The 23,852-nt window shown below is 42.2% G+C and overlaps 1 protein-coding gene across 2 annotated transcripts in view; it reads left to right on the top strand.

Annotated features, from left to right (window-relative positions):
* The window catches only part of LOC106584529 (voltage-dependent calcium channel subunit alpha-2/delta-4), a 99,762-nt gene that overhangs the window by 7,677 nt on the left and 68,233 nt on the right, over positions 1-23,852 (top strand). The window contains exons 2-15 of one of the 2 annotated variants that reach the window (XM_014169929.2): positions 8,582-8,663; positions 10,064-10,180; positions 10,433-10,492; positions 10,783-10,945; positions 11,174-11,305; positions 13,311-13,371; positions 14,936-15,086; positions 15,326-15,400; positions 18,691-18,780; positions 18,925-19,038; positions 19,397-19,609; positions 19,951-19,968; positions 20,261-20,338; positions 21,606-21,761. In XM_014169929.2, coding sequence (XP_014025404.2) covers positions 8,582-8,663; positions 10,064-10,180; positions 10,433-10,492; positions 10,783-10,945; positions 11,174-11,305; positions 13,311-13,371; positions 14,936-15,086; positions 15,326-15,400; positions 18,691-18,780; positions 18,925-19,038; positions 19,397-19,609; positions 19,951-19,968; positions 20,261-20,338; positions 21,606-21,761 — 1,510 coding nt within the window. The remainder of the gene's footprint in view (positions 1-8,581; positions 8,664-10,063; positions 10,181-10,432; positions 10,493-10,782; positions 10,946-11,173; positions 11,306-13,310; positions 13,372-14,935; positions 15,087-15,325; positions 15,401-18,690; positions 18,781-18,924; positions 19,039-19,396; positions 19,610-19,950; positions 19,969-20,260; positions 20,339-21,605; positions 21,762-23,852) is intronic. The other variant, XM_045706555.1, reaches the window with a different exon arrangement.

Here is a 23,852-nt window from a genome sequence, read left to right as displayed (position 1 = left end):
ACGACTGTAGTAGTCTGAATGAGCGTTGCTTGATTTGGGACAGAATGATAACAATATGTTATGTCTTTGGTTAAACAAATCTGCTTTGATATTGCTCACTCAGCCAGACACACACAGATGCACACAAACGCACAGTCACACACACAAAATAATACACAATACTGCTGTGTAATGGCAATGTGCAGTGTGTATGTGTCCTGCTGGGACCCTTTAAGCCCATCAGTTGATCCTATATCTGATCCTATATCTGATCCTATATACAGCATTATCCTGAGCTGAGCCATAGTGCCATAATCCTGACTGTGTCTGTTTGGGCTCTATAGCCTGCAGGCTGCACCACCTGCAGCTCCCAGCCCACTTTGTAGTGAGGGAATATTTATCATATGTATATTATATACCGTATATACCTCACCTGTAGCCCGTGATAAGACTATGTAATTATTCTACACAAATGTTTATCTGACTCCATAAAGAGAATTCGAATATGCAAGCAAGCATTAGGCAATGAGTTGACGCTGACTAGCAATAATTGGTCTGTGATTGGAATAACATTGTAAAATGAATAAAATCACATACAAGGCATGAAGCTTAAATTACAAAACATTAACAAGCATTACAATGCATTACTCTAGGCATGATCAGAGAGGGAGAAAGAGAGAGAGAAGTCCTAGCCCGAAAGGCCATGCTCAGAGAGAGAGAGAGTGAGAGAGAGAGAGAGAGAGAGAGAGAGAGAGAGAGAGAGAGAGAGAGAGAGTAAGTAGGTATCTCACCAGCACAGATCAGGGACAAAGAAGAGAGAGACATGGAGGGGGTCAGGGAGAGATGGAGGAGAGAGAGAAAGTTAGTGATTGATTTTCAGTGGATGCTGGCAGCCTTTGTTTCACAACTGAATCTAGACTGACCCAGACCCAGGCTCTCCTGAAGTATGCATGCCTTGGCCTTGGTAGTGAATAGGTAAAAGCAGTGATGAGTTGTTGACCAATAGTATTACTGTTGAGTTAACCTCCAATCAGATATCAGACCTACGGGATGTAAAGACGACAGAACCTCTGCATCACAGCGGTGTGACAGAATGGGAGTTGGTGAGATAATGCAGCATTCCTAAGACAACACAAAGGCATCCCTGCATACAGTTGATAAGAGTAACTTCGGGGGATGGGCCGCCCCACAGGTTCCTACAACACCCAGCTCCTAGCCCAGGCTGCACAGATCCAGTCTGCTCTAATGTCTGACTGCTGGCCTTCATATTCTAATGAGATCAAGCTAGCTCTCCCAGGCCAGCCCAACTTCTAACTCCTCTGCCAGTCTGGCCCAGTCTGCTGGCTCCAGTGCCCCAGGGCCCCGTTAGACCAGAGTGGGCCAGCAAGTTCATCCACTACACAATGTCAGTTATCATGGTCAAGTCATATTGACAAAGTTGTTGTGAAGAATGTCTTTTATAAAAAATGTGTTTTGCGTTTTTGACACGAAGATCAACTGTACTAGTTGTTCAGGCTCTGGTCTTGTTCCATGTTGATTACTGTCCGGTATAACGGTCAGGTGAAGCAAAGAAACACAAGACGGCGCCGGAGAAGATGGCAGACGTTTTACGTGCCCCCAGCCGATTGTTTTTTTTGTTTGCTTATTTGCGTTGTTTGTAATTTATTTTTGCACCTATTTTGTACATAATGTTGCCGCTACCATCTCTTATGACCGAAAATAACTTCTAGACATCAGGACTGTGATTACTCACCACGGACTGGCAGAATCCTTTTTCTTTCACGACTCTGACGAGCCCAACGTGAAGGATACGCTGCTTCCTCGGGAACAGGCCCAGATCCCCGTGATCTGCGTGAAGAGGAGGCGGAGAAAGAGGGGCCGAAGTTCCGACTGCTATATGAGAATTCACAGGCGATCAAATAAACCCCCACTTCCCTCCATTCTGCTAGCATACATGCAATCTTTGGACAATAAAATCATTGAGTTACGCGGAAGATTAAACTACCAACGGGACACTTAAAACTGTAATAGCTTATGTTTCACCGACTCGTGGTTGAACGACAACATCAACATACAGCTGGCTGGTTATACGATGTATCGGCAGGATAGAACAGCGGCGTCTGGTAAGACAATTGGCAGCGGTCAACAGCTGCTGCACGATATCTAAGGAAGTCTCGAGCTATTGCTCGCCTGAGGAAGAGAATCTCATGACAAGCTGTAGACCACACTACCTACCGAGAGAGTTTTCATCTGTATTCTTTGTAGCTGTTTACATACCAACACAGTCAGAGGCTGGCACTAAGACAGCATTGAATAAGCTGTATTCCGCCATAAGCAAACAAGAAAACGCTCACCCAGAGGCGGCACTCCTACAAGCCGGGGACTTTAATGCAGGAAAACTTAAATCTGTTTTACCAAATTTCTATCAGCATGTTAAATTAGCAACCAGAGGGAAAAGAACTCTGGACCACCTATACTCCACACATAGAGAAGCATACAAAGCTCTCCCTCACCCTCCATTTGGCAGATCTGACCATAATTCTATCCTCCTGATACCTGCTTACAAGCAAAAATTAAAGCAGAAAGCACCAGTGACTAGATCAATAAAAAAGTTAGATGAAGCTAAGCTACAGGACTGTTTTGCTAGCACAGAGTGGAATATGTTCCGGGATTCCTCCGATGGCATTGAGGAGTACACCACATCAGTCATTGGCTTCATCAATAAGTGCATCGATGACATCGTCCCAACAGTGACCGTACGTACAAACCCCAACCAGAAGCCATGGATTACAGGCAGCATCCTCACTGAGCTAAAGGCTAAAGCTGCCACTTTCAAGGAGCGAGGACAATAACCTCTCCCTCAACGTGATCAAGACAAAGGAGATGATTGTGGACATGATCGGGTCACCTTGGGGTCATGATAGGGGCTGCACCAAATGATTGATGTATTTTAATAATTGATTTTGCTTATGTTGTATTAATAGAAGGGGAAGGGCTATAAGACCCCTCTCCCACTACATTTATATGGTCCTGGACTACAGATTAGCAATATATATATATATATATATATACATACAGTGGGGGGGGGGGAAGTATTTGATCCCCTGCTGATTTTGTACGTTTGCCCACTTACAAAGAAATGATCAGTCTATAATTTTAATGGTAGGTTTATTTGAACAGTGAGAGACAGAAGAACAACAAAATAATCCATAAAAAAAACGCATGTCAAAAATGTTAGAAAATGATTTGCATTTTAATGAGGGAAATAAGTATTTGACCCCTCTGCAAAACATGACTTAGTACTTGGTGGCAAAACCCTTGTTGGCAATCACAGAGGTCAGATGTTTCTTGTAGTTGGCCACCAGGTTTGCACACATCTCAGGAGGGATTTTGTCCCACTCCTCTTTGCAGATCTTCTCCAAGTCATTAAGGTTTCAAGGCTGATGTTTGGCAACTCGAACCTTCAGCTCCCTCCACAGATTTTCTATGGGATTAAGGTCTGGAGACTGGCTAGGTCACTCCAGGACCTTAATGTGCTTCTTCTTGAGCCACTTCTTTGTTGCCTTGGCCGTGTGTTTTGGGTCATTGTCATGCTGGAATACCCATCCACGACCCATTTTCAATGCCCTGGCTGAGGGAAGGATGTTCTCATCCAAGATTTGACGGTACATGGCCCCCGTCCATCGTCCCTTTGATGCGGTGAAGTTGTCCTGTCCCCTTAGCAGAAAAACACCCGCAAAGCATAATGTTTTCACCTCCATGTTTGACGGTGGAGATGGTGTTCTTGGGGTCATAGGCAGCATTCCTCCTCCTCCAAACACAGCAAGTTGAGTTGATGCCAAAGAGCTCCATTTTGGTCTCATCTGACCACAACACTTCCACCAGTTGTCCTCTGAATCATTCAGATGTTCATTGGCAAACTTCAGATGGGCATGTATATGTATTATTGAGCAGGAAGACCTTGCGGGCGCTGCAGGATTTCAGTCCTTCATGGCGTAGTGTGTTACCAATTGTTTTCTTGGTGACTATGGTCCCAGCTGTCTTGAGATCATTGACAAGATCCTCCCGTGTAGTTCTGGGCTGATTCCTCACCGTTCTCATGATCATTGCAACCCCACGAGGTGAGCTCTTACATGGAGCCCCAGGCCGAGGGATATTGACAGTTCTTTTGTGTTTCTTCCATTTGCGAATAATCACACCAAATGTTGTCACCTTCTCACCAAGCTGCTTGGCGATGGTCTTGTAGCCCATTCCAGCCTTGTGTAGGTCTACAATCATGTCCCTGACATCCTTGGAGAGCTCTTTGGTCTTGGCCATGGTGGAGAGTTTGAAATCTGATTGATTGATTGCTTCTGTGGACAGGTGTCTTTTTTACAGGTAACAAGCTGCGGTTAGGAGCACACCCTTTAAGAGTGTGCTCCTAATCTCAGCTCATTACCTGTATAAAAGACACCTGGGAGCCAGAAATCTTTCTGATTGAGAGGGGGTCAAATACTTATTTCCCTCATTTAAAATGTAAATCAATTTATAACATTTTTGACATGCGTTTTTCTGGATATTTTTGTTGTTATTCTGTCCCTCGCTGTTCAAATAAACCTACCATTAAAATTATAGACTGATCCTTTCTTTATCAGTGGGCAAACGTACAAAATCAGCAGGGGATCAAATACTTTTCCCCCCCACTGTGTGTGTGTGTGTGTGTGTGTGTGTGTGTGTATGTATGTATATATATATGCATTATAAGGTTTAATATTGTTCCACAGTTCTTTTCTAGTTTCTGCCTCTTATAAGAAACGGTCTGAGAGATGTGTGAGTTATTGCAGTCAACACAGGGTGTCTGATTGCTGATTTCACCAATAAACCAATGATTGACAAGGAACAAGGAACCTACCCCAACAGACTACAGGAAAAAGAGGACCGAGCAGGCCCCCATCCTCATTGATGGGGCTGCAGTGGAGCAGGTTGAGAGCTTCCTTGGTGTCCACATCACCAACAAACTAACATGGTACAAGCATACCAAGACAGTCGTGAAGAGAAAACCTATTCCCACCCAGGAGACTGAAAAGATTTGGCATGGGTCCTCAGATCCTCAGAAGGTTTTACAGCTGCACCATCGAGAGCATCCTGACTGGTTGCATCACTGCCTGGTATGGCAACTGCTCGGCCTCCGACCGCAAGGCACTACAAAGGGTAGTGTGAACGGCCCAGTACATCACTGGGGCCAAGTTTCCTGCCATCCAGGACGTCTATACCAGGCGGTGTCAGAGGAAGGCCCTAAACATTGTCAAGGACTCCAGCCACCTTGGTCATAGACTGTTCTCTCTGCTACCACACGGCAAGCGGTACCAGACCACCAAGTCCAGCTCCAAGAGGCTTCTATATAGCTTCTACCCCCAAGTCATAAGACTCCTGAACATCTAGTCAAATGGCTACCCAGACTATTTGCAGTGCTCCCTCCACCCCCTTTTTACACCAGTGCTTCACTCTGTTGTCATCTATGCATAGTCACTTTAATAACTCTACCTACATGTTTATACTACCTCAGTTAACCGGTGCCCCCGCACATTGACTCTGTATCGGTACCCACCTGTATATAGTCTCGCTATTGTTATTTCACTGCTGCTCTTTAATTACCTGTTACTTTTATCTCTTCTTCTTATCTGTATTTTTTGAGACTGCATTGTTGGTTAGGGACTCGTAAGTAAGCATTTCACTGTAAGGTCTACACCTGTTGTATTCGGCGCATGTGACTAATAAAATGTGATTTGATTTGAAATACCTAGCAAAGCTGCAGCTGGCTGAAAACAAAGCAGCAATCCTTGCCCTTAACTGCACACACAGAACTAACTTCAACAACATGCATATTCTTTCATGGTTGAGGGTTAAAGAGAAATTGACTACTTCTCTTCTAGTCTTGTTTAGAAACATGTGTGTGTTGAAAACCACTTGTATAATCTATTTGCATACACTTCAAACAGACATACATACCCCACCAGACATGTCACTTTGGGTTTCTTCACGGTACCGAAACCAAAAACAGATTGAATGCTTTGCTCAGTTATGTATAGAGCCATGTCATCGTGGAATGCTCTGCCACAGATAAACAGAGAAGAAACATCCTGTATCACAGCGTCTCTCCTCTCTGTAAAGCTCTAATTTAACTCTACTGTATATATGTATGTATGTATGTATGTATGTATGTATGTATGTATGTATGTATGTATGTATGTATGTATATGTGTGTGTGTGAGTAGTGTGTAAATAGTATTTTTTGTTGTCTCTTGCTATATTTCTTATTTTGAATTTAAAGTAATATCTTATGTTGCTCTTGTCTTTAACTGTTCTGTACTTTGTAATGTATGTGTATGTTTTACGTGGACCCCAGGAAGATGTGTAGTACCTAATGGGAATCCTAATGAACTTAACCTCTAAAGCCACTGCTGTTCATCACTAAGCTTTATACTATACAGTAGGTGGTCCTTGACTCCAATTCAAACGGTACAGTACCTGCCATTGCACCCATGTCCTATACTTCTTTACGTTGTATTATCATTAGCTGATGCTATTGTGTGGTTTCCAATACAGGTTACCACAGAGGCCTGAATTGATGCGATAACGATAAATTATAACAACCTGCACCACAGTTTTTATTATTATTCTTTAACCTACTACTACTAGTGTGATGGTTGTAGCCATCAATTGTCCAATGACTATCACCCATTTTAGCAAACTGATTTCATTTCAAACTTCACATTTCTCTAGTATAGGCTACTTATCGTAATGAACGATATCAGCAAAATGCCTGCGATAAATGATCGGCAATGATGGTGTTGATCATTTTCAGTTTGTCATCCGAGCTCTAGTACACAGTTCATGGATAATATTCACCTACCTGTACAGTGCATTCAGAAAGCATTCAGACCACTTCCCTTTTTCCACATTTTGTTACGTTACAGCCTTATTATAAAATGGATGAGGATTTTTTTCTATTTAACCAATCTACACACAATACCCCATAATGACAAAGTGGAAACAGGTTTTTTGAAATTTGCAAATGTCTTCAAAATAAAAACAGAAATACCTTATTTACATAAGTATTCAGACCCTTTGCATCCTGTTTCCATTTATCATCCTTGAGATGTTTTCTACAACTTCATTAGAGTCCACCTGTGGTAAATTCAATTGATTGGACATGATTTGGAAAGGCACACACCTGTCTCTATAAGGTCCCACAGTTGACAGTGCATGTCAGAGCAAAAACCAAGCCATGATGTCGAAGGAATTGTCTGTAGAGCTCCGAGACAGGATTGTGTTGAGGCACAGATCTGTGGAAGGGTACCAAAAACTATCTGCAGAATTGAAGGTCCCCAAGAACACAGTGGCCTCTATCATTCTTAAATGGAAGAAGTTTGGATCGAGGGAAATATGAACAGAGCAAAGTACAGAGAGATCCTTGATGAAAACCTGCTCCAGAGCGCTCAGGACCACAGACTGGGGCGAAGGTTCACCTTCCAACAGGACAACGACCCTAACCACACAGCCAAGACAAAGCAGCAGTGGCTTCGGGGCTTCTGAGTGTCCTTGAGTGGCCCAGCCAGAGCCCGGACTTCAACCCGATCGAACATCTCTGGAGAGACCTAAAAATAACTGTGCAGCGACGCTCCCCATCCAACCTGACAGCGCTTGAGAGGATCTGCAGAGAAGAATGGGACAAACTCCCCAAATACAGGTGTGCCAAGCTTGTAGCGTCATACCCAAGAAGACTTGAGGCTGTAATCGCTCCCAAAGGTGCTTCCACAAGGTACTGAGTAAAGCGTCTGAATACTTATGTAAATGTGATATTTCTGTTTTTTTTATTTTGTTATACATTTGCAAAAATTTCTAAAGATCTGTTTTTGCTTTGTCATAACAGGGTATTGTGTGTAGAATGATGAAGGGAAAAACAATTGATTAATTTTTAGAATACGGCTGTAACATAACAAAGTGTGGAAAAAGTCAAGGGGTCTGAATATTTTCCGAATTCAGTTCCATCCTGTTTAATTGAGTGCCGCATTGCATTATGGATTGCACATCATTATTGTAGTAGACTGAGCCCTGTTTAATTTATGAGTGACAGTAATACAATGGCTTCTGTAGCATCCTTCATAAAGGTACATGGTACGATCAGATATTCCTATCTCAGGATTCTACACAACATCCAGACAAAAGAGCAACAAAGAGTTCTAAAGCAATCTCAGATGAGGTTATGAGGAGCAAACCAATAACGTTCCACAGCATTCTATTTCATTTCGGTACAACACAACTTTTATGTCTGTCTGTTGATATACAGAGAGGTGCCTTAAAATCCCATCATGTGCTTAAAGGACACCTGGAACCTTCTTCTGTCTATTTGGATGAATAAACAAATTGTTATTACGGTTGTGATATTCATGGACTTTTTTGGCACTTGGATCCTGTCTGGGTTTTGAACACCACGTAGACAGCAAGGCCAAAAAATCTTGGTGATTATATTCTGTCATGGACGGGATGATAGATTATCTAGTATCCCTCATCACCAATCTCTCTCTCTCTCTCTCTTGCTCTTGCTCTGTGTCTATTTCAGGGTCCAGTTTTGGGCCAATATCCTTTCAGTGCAACTACGCGAGACTACCACAAGATACTCTGGAGCTAACATTCTACAAAAGGTAAAATATGTGGCTTTTTGTTAGACAAACTACAATCACAATTTGCAACATAGTCTTTTCACCGAAAGACGAACCACTCATTATTTCCCATTTCCATCTGAGATGCTCCATAGCGTTACACTGATGACCATCCGCCCCATTCGTTCCTTGTCTCACCACGTGTCTTAACCTCCTGTGGCGCCCCATATTCTCCTCTATCACCACCTGCTACCTGTAATCTCATTATGTCCACCAAGTCAGTAAGTGTGTTGTTGGTGCCAGAGCCAGGTGTTCACACTCTATCTAAAGGGCTTCCTCACCCCTTAGGTTGCATTGGTCAGATCAGGTCAGGGAGAGACTTGGCACAGCTAGTGGCCATGGGCAGCAGACAGAGACACACAGGCCACAGGGCAGCTAGGCTACTAACAGGATCAGGAACCAGGAACACTGTACCATAATGATCATCAGGATGTTATGTCCTATACTTGTTTCATATAGTAATGTTCCAATCCTCTTTTAAGAATGTTTGTTTGTTTTCTTTGTCTCTACACGAATTATTCCATTACTATGACTACTATTTAATGGTATGCTGATGTAGTCTATGTTACATGTCTACCTCAATATCTGATATTGCTGACATAATGATGACCATTGTGGACTCATCCCACTGGGGAAAAAAACTGGTTGAATCAACGTTGTTTCCACCCCCAAAAATCTATGTGATGACATTGAATCAACGTGGGAAATTAATTGGATTTGCAAAAATTAATCAACGTAAGGGTATTTTGTATTTTTTTTTCACCCAACTTTTAACCTAAATCCAGTGTCCTCGTGACATATTTTGTTGATTTCACATTGCATTCACGTTAGTTGACAACTCAACCAAATCTAAATCAAAACTAGACGTTGAACTGAAGTCTGTGCCCAGTATAATTGTGCCTGTGAATTGCCTGAGTAAAAACACCGGTTTCCAGCATGGTTGAACTCTCTCCCCACCAGAGCTATTCACACAAGACTGCTCTATTAACCTCAGTATACACCGTAGGAAGACTTCAGCCTTCAGTAAATGGGTTTCTTGGATTAATTGGGATTAGTGAATGGCTTAATCGAGTAATTAAGACCTAAAATTAAACTAAATCCAGAGGACTCCACTAGCTTTGTTTGGACTCCCGCCCTCTACTTATTTACAGGTACCACAAACGGCTTGAACTAATGGCTCACACTTAATTTATCTCAATCTTAATCTCTCTTATCTCTTATCTCAATCAGTTCTAAGATAAAAAAAATGATACATGTAGTATGACAATAAAACATTAGCTTTATTTTATTTCCTGTACAAAAATGGAAAGCAGATGATCGAAGGTATTGCATCAATCATAGTAGAAGGTGTTGTTGAATATCCCCTCCCATGCTCTTTTCAGAAACTGAAAGATGTGGAGTCCATTATTAAGATAGTGGACATCGATGGGAGAGATCAAGTGAGGGACTTTGCAGAGGACATGGAGAGAATGCTGGGGTCCAAGATGAAGTCAGTTAAGGTGAGTACAGAGGTTAGAGGTCAGAGGTCTCTCTCAGGCCAAGTGTTTTTTTTTCGTACTTTTAACTAAGACAACCTAAAACGCATCAGATTACCTTGCGGACCAGGTTTGGCCATCGGGCCGCCAGTTGATGTCGCCTGCTACAGCATACCATCTTTGAGTTACCACCCACAGAACTGTTACCGTGTGTGTTGTGGTTAGGCTGGCGATTTAAGAAACATCTTTAAATAAATATCTTTATTTTCTCCTTAGAGGTTGGCTGAGTCTGCGGAGGATGCAGATTTGTACCACGACTTCAACAAAACGCTAGAGGTTTGTCATTCTATCTGTCTGTGGGAATATGAGATCTCAGATTTATCAAAGTATTGCTAATATGATTATCACAAACCTTTGCCACAGTACCACAATAGAGAAAATGAAATGCCTAACCGTCATGCACATTTTGATGACAACAAAAACACACAATACCATGAGCAGAAGCCTTTTTCAGATAGAATATAGGCTGTATACTTCTAATGTTACACGACTTACAACAATTCTCCAATGATAGTTGATGAATATGAATCTAACTTTTCCACCGTTCCAATGCTGTCCTTCTCCAGTTTGACTACTATAACTCCATGCTGGTGAACACAGCAGATGAAGATGGTAACTTCATAGAGCTAGGTGGTGAGTTTCCTCTGGAGAAGAATGAGCATTTCAACAACCTGCCAGTCAACACAATGCAGAGTGACGTACAGGTTCCAACCAACGTCTACAACAAAGGTGTGTGTGATGAAGTTCAAACAATAATTGTTTTCAGGCCCTTGGGTCCAGATCCTAACTTATCTATGCATGAAATACAGATTTTGAATTCAATGAGAGATTAGCATGAAAATTGAGTTAGGTGTGGCTTAGTCATCCTTTAACTGTCACCTGTTTCACTTTACTATATGTGATGTCACACTTTCCATCCCACTCATTTGCTGCTCTCTCTTTCTCCTCTGTGTAAAGATGCCTACATCCTCAATGGAATCTACTGGTCGGAGGCTCTGAATGACGTGTTCATGAACAACTTCCAGAAAGACCCCACCCTCACCTGGCAGTACTTTGGCAGCTCCTCGGGATTCTTCAGAATCTACCCTGGTAAAAGACCTGAGGAGACTGGTGGGAAGAGCTATAGAAGGACAGGGTCATTGTATTGGCTGGAATGGAATCATTGGAATGGTATCAAACACATTAAACATATGAAAGCCACGTTTGACTCCGTTCCATTTATTCCATTCCAGGCATTACAATGAGCCTGTCCTCCTATAGCTCCTTCCACCAGCCTCCACTGTAAAGGGCGGCAGGTAGCCTAGTGGTTAGAATCCCTGAGCTGACAAGGTAAAAATCTGTTGTTCTGCCCCTGAACAAGGCAGTTAACCCACTGTTCCTAGGCTGTCAGTGTAAATAAGAGTTTGTTCTTAACTGACATGCCTAGATAAAAATAAATAAAAGGACTAAGCAAAGAACTATCATGTTTGGAGCCCTCAGTCAGCTTCATACAACTGATAGCAGCACAGAATTGTATATTGAAAAGTTTGGTTAATAAGGGATAATCAACGATGGGCTATGCCTTCTCTGGAAGATATTGCATGATGTGGAAGGTGTGCTCCACGATTCCTTAGCGTCGTGAAAGTAACCTTCCACGGAGTTCAGTTATTTTCCAGAGAATACAGAGCCCTGAGTTTATTATTCCTTTCATACTATGGCTATAAATTAACATATTTGCTGCTAGAAATGTATTAATTTGCCAGTAGAAATGTGACAAGTTTACTAGCTAGCTAGATAGCTACAGTAGTTGCTATGATAACCAAGAAAACAGACTTTCTAGCTTAGCTAACCAAACCATCATCCTAGCTTGCTATTTTGAAAATCTAATTCAACAATGCAAATAATATTTTCATTTCGGGTTTTGCTTTCAAAAGCAGGACAAACATAGAATATGTAAGAATGAACTTCATAGTCATTCAATTACACCATGCGTTATAGGGAAATAATTTACGCTCTAGAATGCCCTTCAAGCCAGTATTCAACAGTGCTATGGTATAATAGTGTATAAATCCAAAGTATAGCATAACAGAAAATATAGCACAGCTAAACAAAAGCATACTATCTGTCACGGCCGTCGTATGAATTGGACCAAGGCGCAGTGGGTTGAGTGCTCATTTTGACGTTTATTTTAAATAACCACGAACACTTCACAAAAACAAGAAAACGGATGACAACATAACAGTTTGCAGGCTAACCCTAGCAGTGTAAAACAACCTCCCACAATTCCCAAAACAAACATACTCCTAAATATAGGACCTTCAATCAGAGGCAACGATAACCAGCTGCCTCCAATTGAAGGCCCCAATCCCAATGACTAAACATAGAAATAAACACCCTAGAAACAGACATAGAACTATACAACATAGAACTAAACCAAAAACCCCGGAAACATAAATCAAACGCCCCTCTACATAAACACACACTCAAAACCATATAAAACAAATACCCCCTGCCACGTCCTGACCAAACTATAATAACAAATAACCCCTTTACTGGTCAGGACATGACACTATCAAAAAGAAACCATAGAATACCATTTGTTTTTACCCCCAATTGGTAGTTACAGTCTTGTCCCATCACTGCAACTCCCGTACGGACTCGGGAGAGGCAAAGGTCGAGAGCCGTGCATCCTCCCAAACATGACCCTACCAAGCCACACTGCTTCTTGACACACTGGTCGCTTAACCCAGGAAGCCAGCCGCACCAATGTGTTGGAGGAAACACCATACAACTGGAAACCGTGCCAGCATGCATGCGCCCGGGCTGCACAGGAGTTGCTAGAGCGTGATGGGACAAGGACATCCCAGCCGGCCAAACCCTACCCTAACGACGCTGGGACAATTGTGCACCACCTCATGGGTCTCCCGGTCGCGGCTGGCTGCAACACAGCCTGGGATCAAACCTGGGTCTGTAGTGACACCTCATGCAGTGCCTTAGACCGCTATGCCACTCGGGAGGCTATAAGATGTCGACTTCAATATAATGTTGTAGGATTTTAATGGATGCCATGATGTTTACTCACTGTAAAGATGGTGTGACTGTATTTTTTATACAGGTATCAAATGGACTCCAGATTCGAATGGTGTGGCTGCGTTTGACTGCAGGAACCGTAACTGGTAAGCTATTAGTAAATCTACTAGTAGCCTCTGGGTGGCATCGACCTTGACCAGAGTAAGACACTTCCTGATATCAATGTGATAAGGGAGGAGCTAGACATTAAGACATCAATCAATCAAATGTATTTATAAAGCCCTTCTTACATCAGCTGATGTCACAAAGTGCTGTACAGAAACCCAGCTTAAAACCCCAAACAGAAAGCAATGCAGGTGTAGATGCACTGTGGCTAGGAAAAACTCCCTAGAAAGGCCAGAACCTAGGAAGAAACCTAGAGAGCAAACTGGCTCTGAGGGGTGGCCAGTCCTCTTCTGGCTGTGCCGGGTGGAGATTATAACAGAACATGGCCAAGATGTTCAAACTTTCATAGATGACCAGCAGGGTCAAATAATAATAATCACAGTGGTTGTAGAGGGTGCAACAGGTCAGCACCTCAGGAATAAATGTCAGTTGGCTTTTCATAGCTGATCATTCAGAGTATCTCTACTTCAGCTGCTGTCTCTAGAGAGTCATTAGGCCAGGTATTCCTGAGACTGTATAGGCTTATAGGCTTATGTGACATCTATACACAAGCTTTTACCTATTTTAGTGGTGTCATTTATTTACTTTTTGGCTTTCTAAATTGAACAGAACTTCACTACAGCATTCACCCTACTGTACTTTACTTAGCCAGTGGTAAGAGAGTGTACACGGCCTGTCCTAGGACTTGGCTTGTATTGCAACCACACGACACTTGAGCTGGCAGTTTAAAGAATGGGATGGAAATTGTGATTATCAACCCTGCTCCAACAACAAGTACCATGATATAATTACTGACAACTGAGAGTCAGGACCTTGATTTACCATCTCATGCAGTCCAGTATGAGTCCAGTATGAGTCTCCTATCACTGCTGTTAGGCCGTGGGGTTTCCCTAGGCCCGAGGGAGGATATCCTCCTAACTAGCCAATCAGTAGCATTTCCAGCTTCCAGGTATTCAACAAGCCATGTTGATGAGCTTTAGGTATTATATGGATGCCCTCCCTATCTCTCCACTCAGTTAGAGAGTATCCTGGGACCTGGGCTGCCCCTGACTTTCAGATTAGTGGCAAGGATAGCACCCAAGGCTCTGAACACAGCAGCACAGGGAGACACAGACAGGCCAGACCAGAACAGTCTAATCTGATCCCCTAGAAATACTTTAAGCTGCTCCTTAAGTGGTTCATCAACAGCTCAATACCCAGGTCAGTGGGGTTCACATGGATGCCATATGTCCCTATTTATAAACATGTACATATAAAAAATACCAAAAGAGTGTGTGTGTGTGCGTGCGTTTGCATCTGTCATGTTTTGAAACTAAGTTGATAGGGAGGGACAGTGTGGTTGGGATGTTATACAGTGCCATATGCTGTAGGCCTACACTGCTTTTTTAATTGAAGGTGGATCGTTATGTCAAGGGGTTGTGAATTATATGGGGAACGTTTTTTCATGAAGCGGCATGAGAAAGTGAGAGAACCGTTGACTGGGGCCTCCATCCTATGGTCCTGCGGTGCCCCGTGCTCCTATCTCTCTCTCCCCCTGTCCCCCAGGTATATCCAGGCTGCCACCTCACCAAAGGACATTATTATCGTGGTGGACATCAGTGGCAGTATGAAGGGTCTAAAGATGACCATCGCCAAGCACACTATCAACACCATCCTGGACACACTGGGGGAGAACGACTTTGTCAACGTCATCGCTGTGAGTCAACCCTCCTCCTGCCTCTAAGCACCAACGGAACAAGACATCTCAAACATAGGGTCTTGTGATTTCCATGTGTTGAAATGTGGTGTTCAGTTGGTGTTCAGTTGACTAAGCCATCCCCATTACATTATCTCACCTTCACACATGACCTGTTACACTACTACACTGTTACAACACAACAGTGTCACACTGTTGACAGGACTACAGCCCTGCCTTGTGGTCTTTTCTCCCCACAGTACACTGACTATGTGCGCTACGTAGAGCCATGCTTCAAAGGCACCCTGGTGCAGGCTGACTTGGACAACCGCGAGGTAAATCCATTATCTTCTTCAGGTAATCTGTGGCCACTAAGCCACAGAGCTCTTACCTCTCAGCAGGGCTCTAGCAACTCAAAGTGTTCTGTTATGACATTACACCCCTGTGGAGGTGGAGCGTGAAGGGCCACCTTGGCTGTCAGTCATGCTGCTAAGCTAGGTGTGGAGAAGTTGGCTCCACCTATTGGCTTAGTTCCTACTTCATGTATTGGCCCAGTGTGGATCAGAGAGCAGGCCAGGTCAGCCATCATTCACAACCATCAGCCTACTGTGGAGAGGGACTCTAATGGATTGTGACTGACAGGGATGGAATCATTTAAAAATATGTATACTATAATAGTACGGGGAAAAATGTATGAAATGTATGCATTCACTACTGTAAGTTGCTCTGGATAAGCGCGTCTGCTAAATGACTAAAATGTAAATGTATGTAAATGTAATATGTAGAACACAAATTTACATATATGATATTTTTTATTTTACCTTTATTTAACTAGGCAACTCAGTTAAGAACAAATTCTTATTTTCAATGATGGCCTAGGAACAGTGGGTTAACTGTCTTGTTCAGGGGCAGAATGACAGATTTTTACCTTGTCAGCTCAGGGATTCGATCTTGCAACCTTTCAGTTACTAGTCCAAAACTCTAACCACTAGGCTACCTGCCGCCCCAATATAGAAATGTAATGTATGCATGAAATGTATTGATAAGTAAATCAATATGATTTTAGCGTGCAAAATGTGTACGTAGACTACATGTATGTTTGTCAGGCAGTGCAATGTATGAGAGAGAACAAAAGGGTTCTTCAGTTGTTGCCATAGGAGAACCCTTTTGGTTCCAGGTTTAACACTTTTGGGTTCCAAGTAGAATCCTTTCCACAGAGGGTTCTACATGGAACCCACAAGGGTTCTACCTGGAACCAAAAAGGGTTCTCCTATGGCAACAACTGAAGAACCCTTTTGGAACCCTTTTTTCTAGCATTGAAAAAAACTCTCTCCCTAATTTCTGAATCACGCTTGTAGCTACAGTAGACTATGCTTCTTGTAGCTACAGTAGACTATGCTTCTTGTAGCTACAGTAGACTATGCTTCTTGTAGCTACAGTAGACTATGCTTCTTGTAGCTACAGTAGACTATGCTTCTTGTAGCTACAGTAGACTATGCTTCTTGTAGCTACAGTAGACTATGCTTCTTGTAGCTACAGTAGACTATGCTTCTTGTAGCTACAGTAGACTATGCTTCGGGGGGAGGGGCAGATACCCTACACATGCACAGACACTGGAATAGGTTTCTGAGTGAGGGCTTTGCATTCACGCTTTGTTGCATTTTTTTGTGCGAGAAAAATGCCCAAAACATAAATGAACGTTATTAACCGGTTTCCATGCTTTTAAAATAACGGTTTCGTTCTGGAACAGTGTGGATCACTTTTGTTCTGATTCTGTTCCTCAAAAATGTTCAATATTTTCTGGTTTTCGGTTCTGTTCTTTTTCACCGGTTCCATCCCCTGCTGAAAAGTGATGTTAAATCAGTCAATCAATCACTCTCTGTCCATATACTGTACCGTAGCAGTAATCAGTCAATCAATCACTCTCTGTCCATATACTGTACCGTAGCAGTAATCAGTCAATCAATCACTCTCTGTCCATATACTGTACCATAGCAGTAATCAGTCAATCAATCACTCTCTGTCCATATACTGTACCGTAGCAGTAATCAGTCAATCAATCACTCTCTGTCCATATACTGTACCGTAGCAGTAATCAGTCAATCAATCACTCTCTGTCCATATACTGTACCGTAGCAGTAATCAGTCAATCAATCACTCTCTGTCCATATACTGTACCGTAGCAGTAATCAGTCAACTAAGTGATGGCTGGGCAGACTGACTGGCAGGTAGGTAGGTAGGCAGACAGGTAGGTAGGTAGGTAGGCAGGCAGACAGGGAGGGAGTAAGGGAGGGTCACAGACAGACAGGCAGAGAGACAAGCATACTGGCTGGTAAACTTTGCGCTGGGTGATTTATGAGCTACTAATGTTTTCCTGTTTGGTTTTAGCCACCTGGCATCTGCTCCTACAGTATATCCTACAACCAGATCCTCTCACGAACATTCTGTATGCCTCTAGCACCATGATGGGTATAACCTCAGGAATGAGGTTCACACTGGTTACCCTTAGGACCTTTTGTTAAGATAATTAGTGCCTGTGTACTTGCCAGGTGTGTTGAATAAACAAACTTGGAACATTACACACTTTTTTGCATTATAGTTTTCAGTCAATCAAATACCATTGGAATAGTGTGTTTAATACAATTGTCACAAAGAGCTTTATAGCCAGCAACCAGAGACTGCAACCAGGTCAGAGTGGCCATGAAAAACTCTCTTGGTATTCAGTCAACTGGACTGGTGTATTTGACCTTACACTGTCATGTCCTGTGCTAGGCTGTGCTGCATTACTGTACTTACATTTTTTTTAATAAAAAGCACCTTTATTTAACCAGGTAGGCCAGTTGAGAACAAGTTCTCATTTACAACTGCGACCTGGCCAAGATAAAGCAAAGCAGTGCGACAAAAACAACAACACAAAGTTACACATAAACAAACGTAATGTCAATAGCACAATAGAAAAATGTATGTACAGTGTGTGCAAATGTAGAAGAGTAGGGAGATAAGGCAATAAAGGGACCATAGAGGCAAAATAATTACAATTTAGCATTAACACTGGAGTGATAGATGTGCAGATGATGATGTGCAAGTAGAGATACTGGGGTGCAAAAGAGCAAGAGGGTGGTCACATTGTTTTCTCACCGTAAAAGGTGCTGACCTCTCCCTCAACTCAATTCAATTTTCAATTTAAGGGTTTATTGGCATGGGAAACATATGTTTACATTGCCAAAGCAAGTGAAATAGATAATAAACAAAAGTTAAATAAACAATACAAAACTTTACAGTAAACATTACACTCACAAAAGTTCCAAAAGAATAAAGACATTTCAAACGTCATATTATGTGCAAATAGTTAAAGCACAAAAGGGAAAATAAATAAACATAAATATGGATTGTATTTACAATGGTGTTTGTTCTTCACTGGTTGACCTTTTCCCTCTCTCTCTCTCTCTCTCTCTCTCTCTCTCTCTCTCTGTCTCTCTGTCTCTCTCTCTCTCTCTGTCTCTCTCTCTCTCTCTCTCTCTCTCTCTCTGTCTCTCTGTCTCTCTCTCTCTCTCTCTCTCTCTCTCTCTCTCTCTGTCTCTGTCTCTGTCTCTGTATCTGTCTCTCTCTCTCTCTCTCTCTCTAGCATTTTAAGGTGCTAGTGGATGAGCTTCACGTGAAGGGAGAGGGAAAAGTTGCAAAGGCCATGAAAGAATCCTTCAAAATCTTGAACGAGGTTTGCTACACACACACACACACACACACACACACACACACACACACACACACACACACACACACACACACACACACAGGTATACTTTCACACACTTGCTGTTGGCCCAGTCTCAGTTCTTCACTGTGTGGTGCTTCCTCCCAGGCTGCGACTAATGGCCAGGGCAGCCTGTGTAACCAGGCCATCATGCTGATCACAGATGGAGCCATGGAGGACTTCAAAGACGTGTTTGAAGAGTTCAACTGGCCTGATCGCAGGGTACTGTAGGGTATATCCAATATTTTCTTCAAATGAATAACTACATACACACTTGACCTACAGTAATACCTATTTACGGTACATTAAAATGTAATACAATTGAATTGGTCGCATACACATATTTAGCAGATGTTATTGCCGGTGCAGCGAAGTGCTTGTGTTCCTCGCTCCAACAGTGCATCAAACAATACACAACAAGTAAATTCTTCTGTTATTCTGTTTTCTGTTTCCCTACTTCCCCTGAACAGCAAGGTATTTTGAGGACATCACTTTAACAGCCGTATCAGTTTAATATGTTCAGTATTTAATTAATGAACTGACTGAATTGTATATCAGTTTCCTATACTGTCTCTTTCAGGTGCGCCTCTTCACTTACCTTATTGGCAGAGAGATGACCTTTGCAGACAACACCAAGTGGATCGCCTGCAACAACAAGGGTTACTACACACACATCTCCACTCTGGCTGACGTGCAGGAGAATGTCATGGAGTACCTTCACGTCCTGAGCCGACCAATGGTCATCAATCACAATCATGACATCATCTGGACCGAGGCTTACATGGACACTGTGGTGAGTACAGCAGCTATACTTACCCAGTGTGCTTTGCCTAATAACTGCAGTACATTCTGCCTTTTCTTCCAGGATCCAAATCTGAACTTTCTTTGGCTTCAAAGGCAACATGTTGTTGTTGCATTTAACCACGTTTGTCACCTCACACTGCCCTGTTTGAAAGTCAACTATCTACTGTAGTATCATGGTGTGCTGTCAGTTACATTAGTTCATTCATTCTGTGTGTCTGTGTAGTTTATGACTCCTCCCTGTATTTGTCTTCTGTCCTGCTACTGTGCTCATTCTCTCATCTCACCTCACCTCTATCACCGGACCTGACCCTCACTCACTCACACTGACAGCTACCCAATACGAAGGAGGTAAAAAGAGACTGTGGGAAATACATCTTGTCTGATAGGGAAGCCCTTTTAGTGTAGTCCTCTTCTGTTTAGGCCTTGTGGTAATCGTGAACGCAGTCTCCCAAGCTTTCGATTGGCTATCACCAATTGCAGTTGTATGGCACCCTCTAGCGTAACGAGTCTTAATTGCAGGTATTAGAAGTTAACACGTAGGAGTAGTACCAGAACCAACAGCTTTTTGATTTGGTTTAGGATAAACAAAACGTTATTTCTGATGCATAAATATGTACTAATGCTGCAATTATTCCTCCAGCTCTTTGCCACAAAGGCTCAAAGTTTACTTCTCATGACCACGGTGGCAATGCCTGTCTTCAGCAAGAAGAAAGAGACGGTCAGTGGACTAAAAGCCTTTGTTAGATTTAAATGTATATTTAACATGAGAATGGTGGTAATCAAAGTAATAACAGTTAGAAGTTGTAATTTAGTAGTCCCTTTGAGGCACCAGACTATTCTTCCCCAATAGCCTGTTACAACTGTAGTAATCTAGAGCTATAAAAGGTGTGTGAAGTACAGTACCAGTCAAAAGTTTGGACACACCTACTCATTCAGGGTTTTTCTTTATTTTTACTATTTTCTACATTGTATAATAATAGTGAAGATTTCAAAACTATGAAATAACACATATGGAATCATGTCGTAACCAAAAAAGTGTTTAACAAATCAAAATATATTTTTAATTTCAGATTCTTCAAAGTAGCCACAGATTTCCACCGGTCTAATGTCCATTTCTAGTGTTTCTTGGCCCAAGCAGGTCTCTTATTCTTATTGGTGTCCTTTAGTAGTGGTTTCTTTGCAGCAATTCGAGCATGAAGGCCTGATTCAGGTAGTCTCCTCTGAACAGTTGATGTTGAGATGTGTCTGTTACTTGTGAAGCATTTATTTGGGCTGCAATCTGAGGTGCAGTTAACTCTAATGAACGTATCCTTACTTTAAGACCTTCATGTCTTAAAGTAATGATGGACTGTCGTTTCTCTTTGCTTATTTGAGCTGTTCTTGCCATAATATGGACTTGGTATTTTACCAAATAGGGCTCTCTTCTGTTCACCAACCCTACCTTGTTACAACACAACTGAATGGCTCGAACGCATTAAGAAAGAAAGGAATTCCACAAATTAACTTTTAACAAGACACACCTGTTAATTGAATTTGTTCTTAACTGGCTTGCCTAGTTAAAGGTTAAATAAAAATAAAAATACAATTTAATTGAAATGCATTCCTGGTGACTACCTCATGAAGCTGGTTGAGAAAATGCCAAGAGTGTGCAAAGCTGTCATCAAGGCAAAGGGTGACTACTTTGAAGAATCTCAAATATAAAATATATTTTGATTTGTTGAACACTTTTTTGGTTACTACATGATTCCATATGTGTCATTTCATAGTTTTGATGTCTTCCCTATTATTCTACAACATAGAAAATAGTCAAAAATAAGGAAACACCCTTGAATGAGTATGTATCCATACTTTTGACTGGTGCTGTATATTTCAACCTGGTCAAGCAGTTCACTGTGTGCACAGTGCATCTGTGTTGCAGTGAAATGTTACTGTAGTTGTTGTGCCATTAGAAGTCTTATAAACCCTCCTCTCCCCTTCTCCTCCAGCTGAGCCATGGGATCCTGCTGGGGGTGGTGGGTTCTGACATCCCCCTGTTGGAGGTAATGAAGCTGGCTCCCAGATATAGGCTGGGTCCCCATGGTTACGCTTTCCTCATCACCAACAATGGATACATCCTGGCACACCCTGACCTACGACCTCTGGTGAGTACAACCGCTGTAGAGCTTACGCTTGCTTCCGACTATAGTAACTGGTAGGGTTTCATTATTCCGGGAACTTTCAATAAATTCTGTGGTTTTCCCGAAATCCCAGTTGGTGGATTCCCGGAATCTGGAGGGAATAAGCAGGAATTCCGTAATCCTCCAACCAGGATTTCTGGAAAACTAGGGAATTTATTGAAAGATCCCAAAATGTTGCAACCCTCATCACTTCTAATACTACTACAGTCCATATTTCTAATACTATAGTCACGACTGCAGTCACCAGTACTACTACCGCAGTAAAAACTACTATTAATACTACTACTACTCTGACCTGGTTTCAAATCCCATTTGAAATCTTTTGTTTTAGGCTGCCTGTACTATTACATTCAACTAATAAACAATAATTATCACACTTCTACACTGTTGCTTTATTTCCATTTTTATTTATAGAGTAAATAATATAGATTTGATGTTGTAGAATTCTGAGACAAAAACAGAAAATATAAAAACAGTGGAATGAGAACAATCACAACGAAAGACACTTCACTGAGCAGTGTAAGACGAGAGAAGCAACTCTGCAACATCCTAAAACATCAGATGCAATCACTTGAACACGCACTTCAAACATGTAACCTTATTAGAAGCACAAATAGGATGTTTGTCCCACAATATATCCAGTGGACTGTAGCACTCACATGAACACACACTTCAAACATGTAACCTTATTAGAAGCACATATAGGATGCTTGTCCCAAAACATATCCTGCGGACTGTAGCACTCACATGAACACTTATACCTGTAATAAGTTGAGGACAGTTGAGGACTTGTGAGGCATCTGTTTCTCAAACTAGACACTCTAATGTACTTGTCCTCTTGCTCAGTTGTGCACTGGGGCCTCCCACTCCTCTTTCTATTCTGGTTAGAGCCAGTTTGAGCTGTTCTTTGAAGGGAGTAGTACACATCGTTGTACGAGATCTTCAGTTTCTTGGCAATTTCTCGCATGGACTAGCCTGACGAGTTTCAGAAGAAAGTTATTTGTTTCTGGCCATTTTGAGCCTGTAATCGAACCCACAAATGCTGATGCTCCAGATACTCAACTAAAGAAGGACAGTTTTATTGCTTCTTTAATCAGAACAATCGTTTTCAGCTGTGCTAACATAATTGCAGAAGCGTTTTCTAATGATCAATTAGCCTTTTAAAATGATAAACTTGGATTAGCTAACACAACGTGCCATTGGAACACAGGAGTGATGGTTCATGATAATGGGCCTCTGTACGCCTATATAGATATTTCATTAAAATCAGCCACTTCCAGCTACAATAACATTTACTACATTCACAATGTCTACACTGTATTTCTGATCAATTTGATGTTATTTTAATGGACAAAAAATGAGCTTTTCTTTCAAAAACAAGGACATTTCTAAATGACCCCAAACTTTTGAATGGTAGTGTATATACCCACAATTCTAGACTTACAAAGCAGCTCTGCAGTGGCTCTGTTAAAGGTACTCTGTCACAGGTTGAGCTGGACTAGGTGATGATTACTACCAACAGTGGAACTCAGCACCCAGATTAGCCCCAAAGCAAGTGGCACATTCCTGGAAGTTATTATTCTCAGCTAGTGGATGTTGTGGCAAATAAACACATATATTTCTATGGCTATGAGGGCCAGAGTCACCTAAGAATTTAAAAACACAATAGCCATAAAAACACAATATGCCTTGCAAAATCACACTACATCAGAACAGAAGATTGTACAATAAAGGGAACGCTGAGTGTAGTAGTACAATAAAGGGAACGCTGAGTGTAGCAGATCGACAGGGAACGCCAAGTGTAGCAGATCGACAGGGAACGCCGAGTGTAACAGATCGACAGGGAACGCCAAGTGTAGCAGATCGACAGGGAACGCCAAGTGTAGCAGATCGACAGGGAACGCCGAGTGTAGCAGATCAACAGGGAACGCCGAGTGTAGCAGATCGACGGGGAACGCCGAGTGTAGCAGATCGACGGGGAACGCCGAGTGTAGCAGATCGACGGGGAACGCCGAGTGTAGCAGATCGACGGGGAACGCCGAGTGTAGCAGATCG

This window comes from Salmo salar, chromosome ssa23 (genome assembly GCF_905237065.1).
Source record: "Salmo salar chromosome ssa23, Ssal_v3.1, whole genome shotgun sequence".
Taxonomy (NCBI): domain Eukaryota; kingdom Metazoa; phylum Chordata; class Actinopteri; order Salmoniformes; family Salmonidae; genus Salmo; species Salmo salar.
The sequence above is the reverse complement of the archived record's forward strand: the minus strand, read 5'-3'. Positions and strand labels throughout refer to the sequence as shown.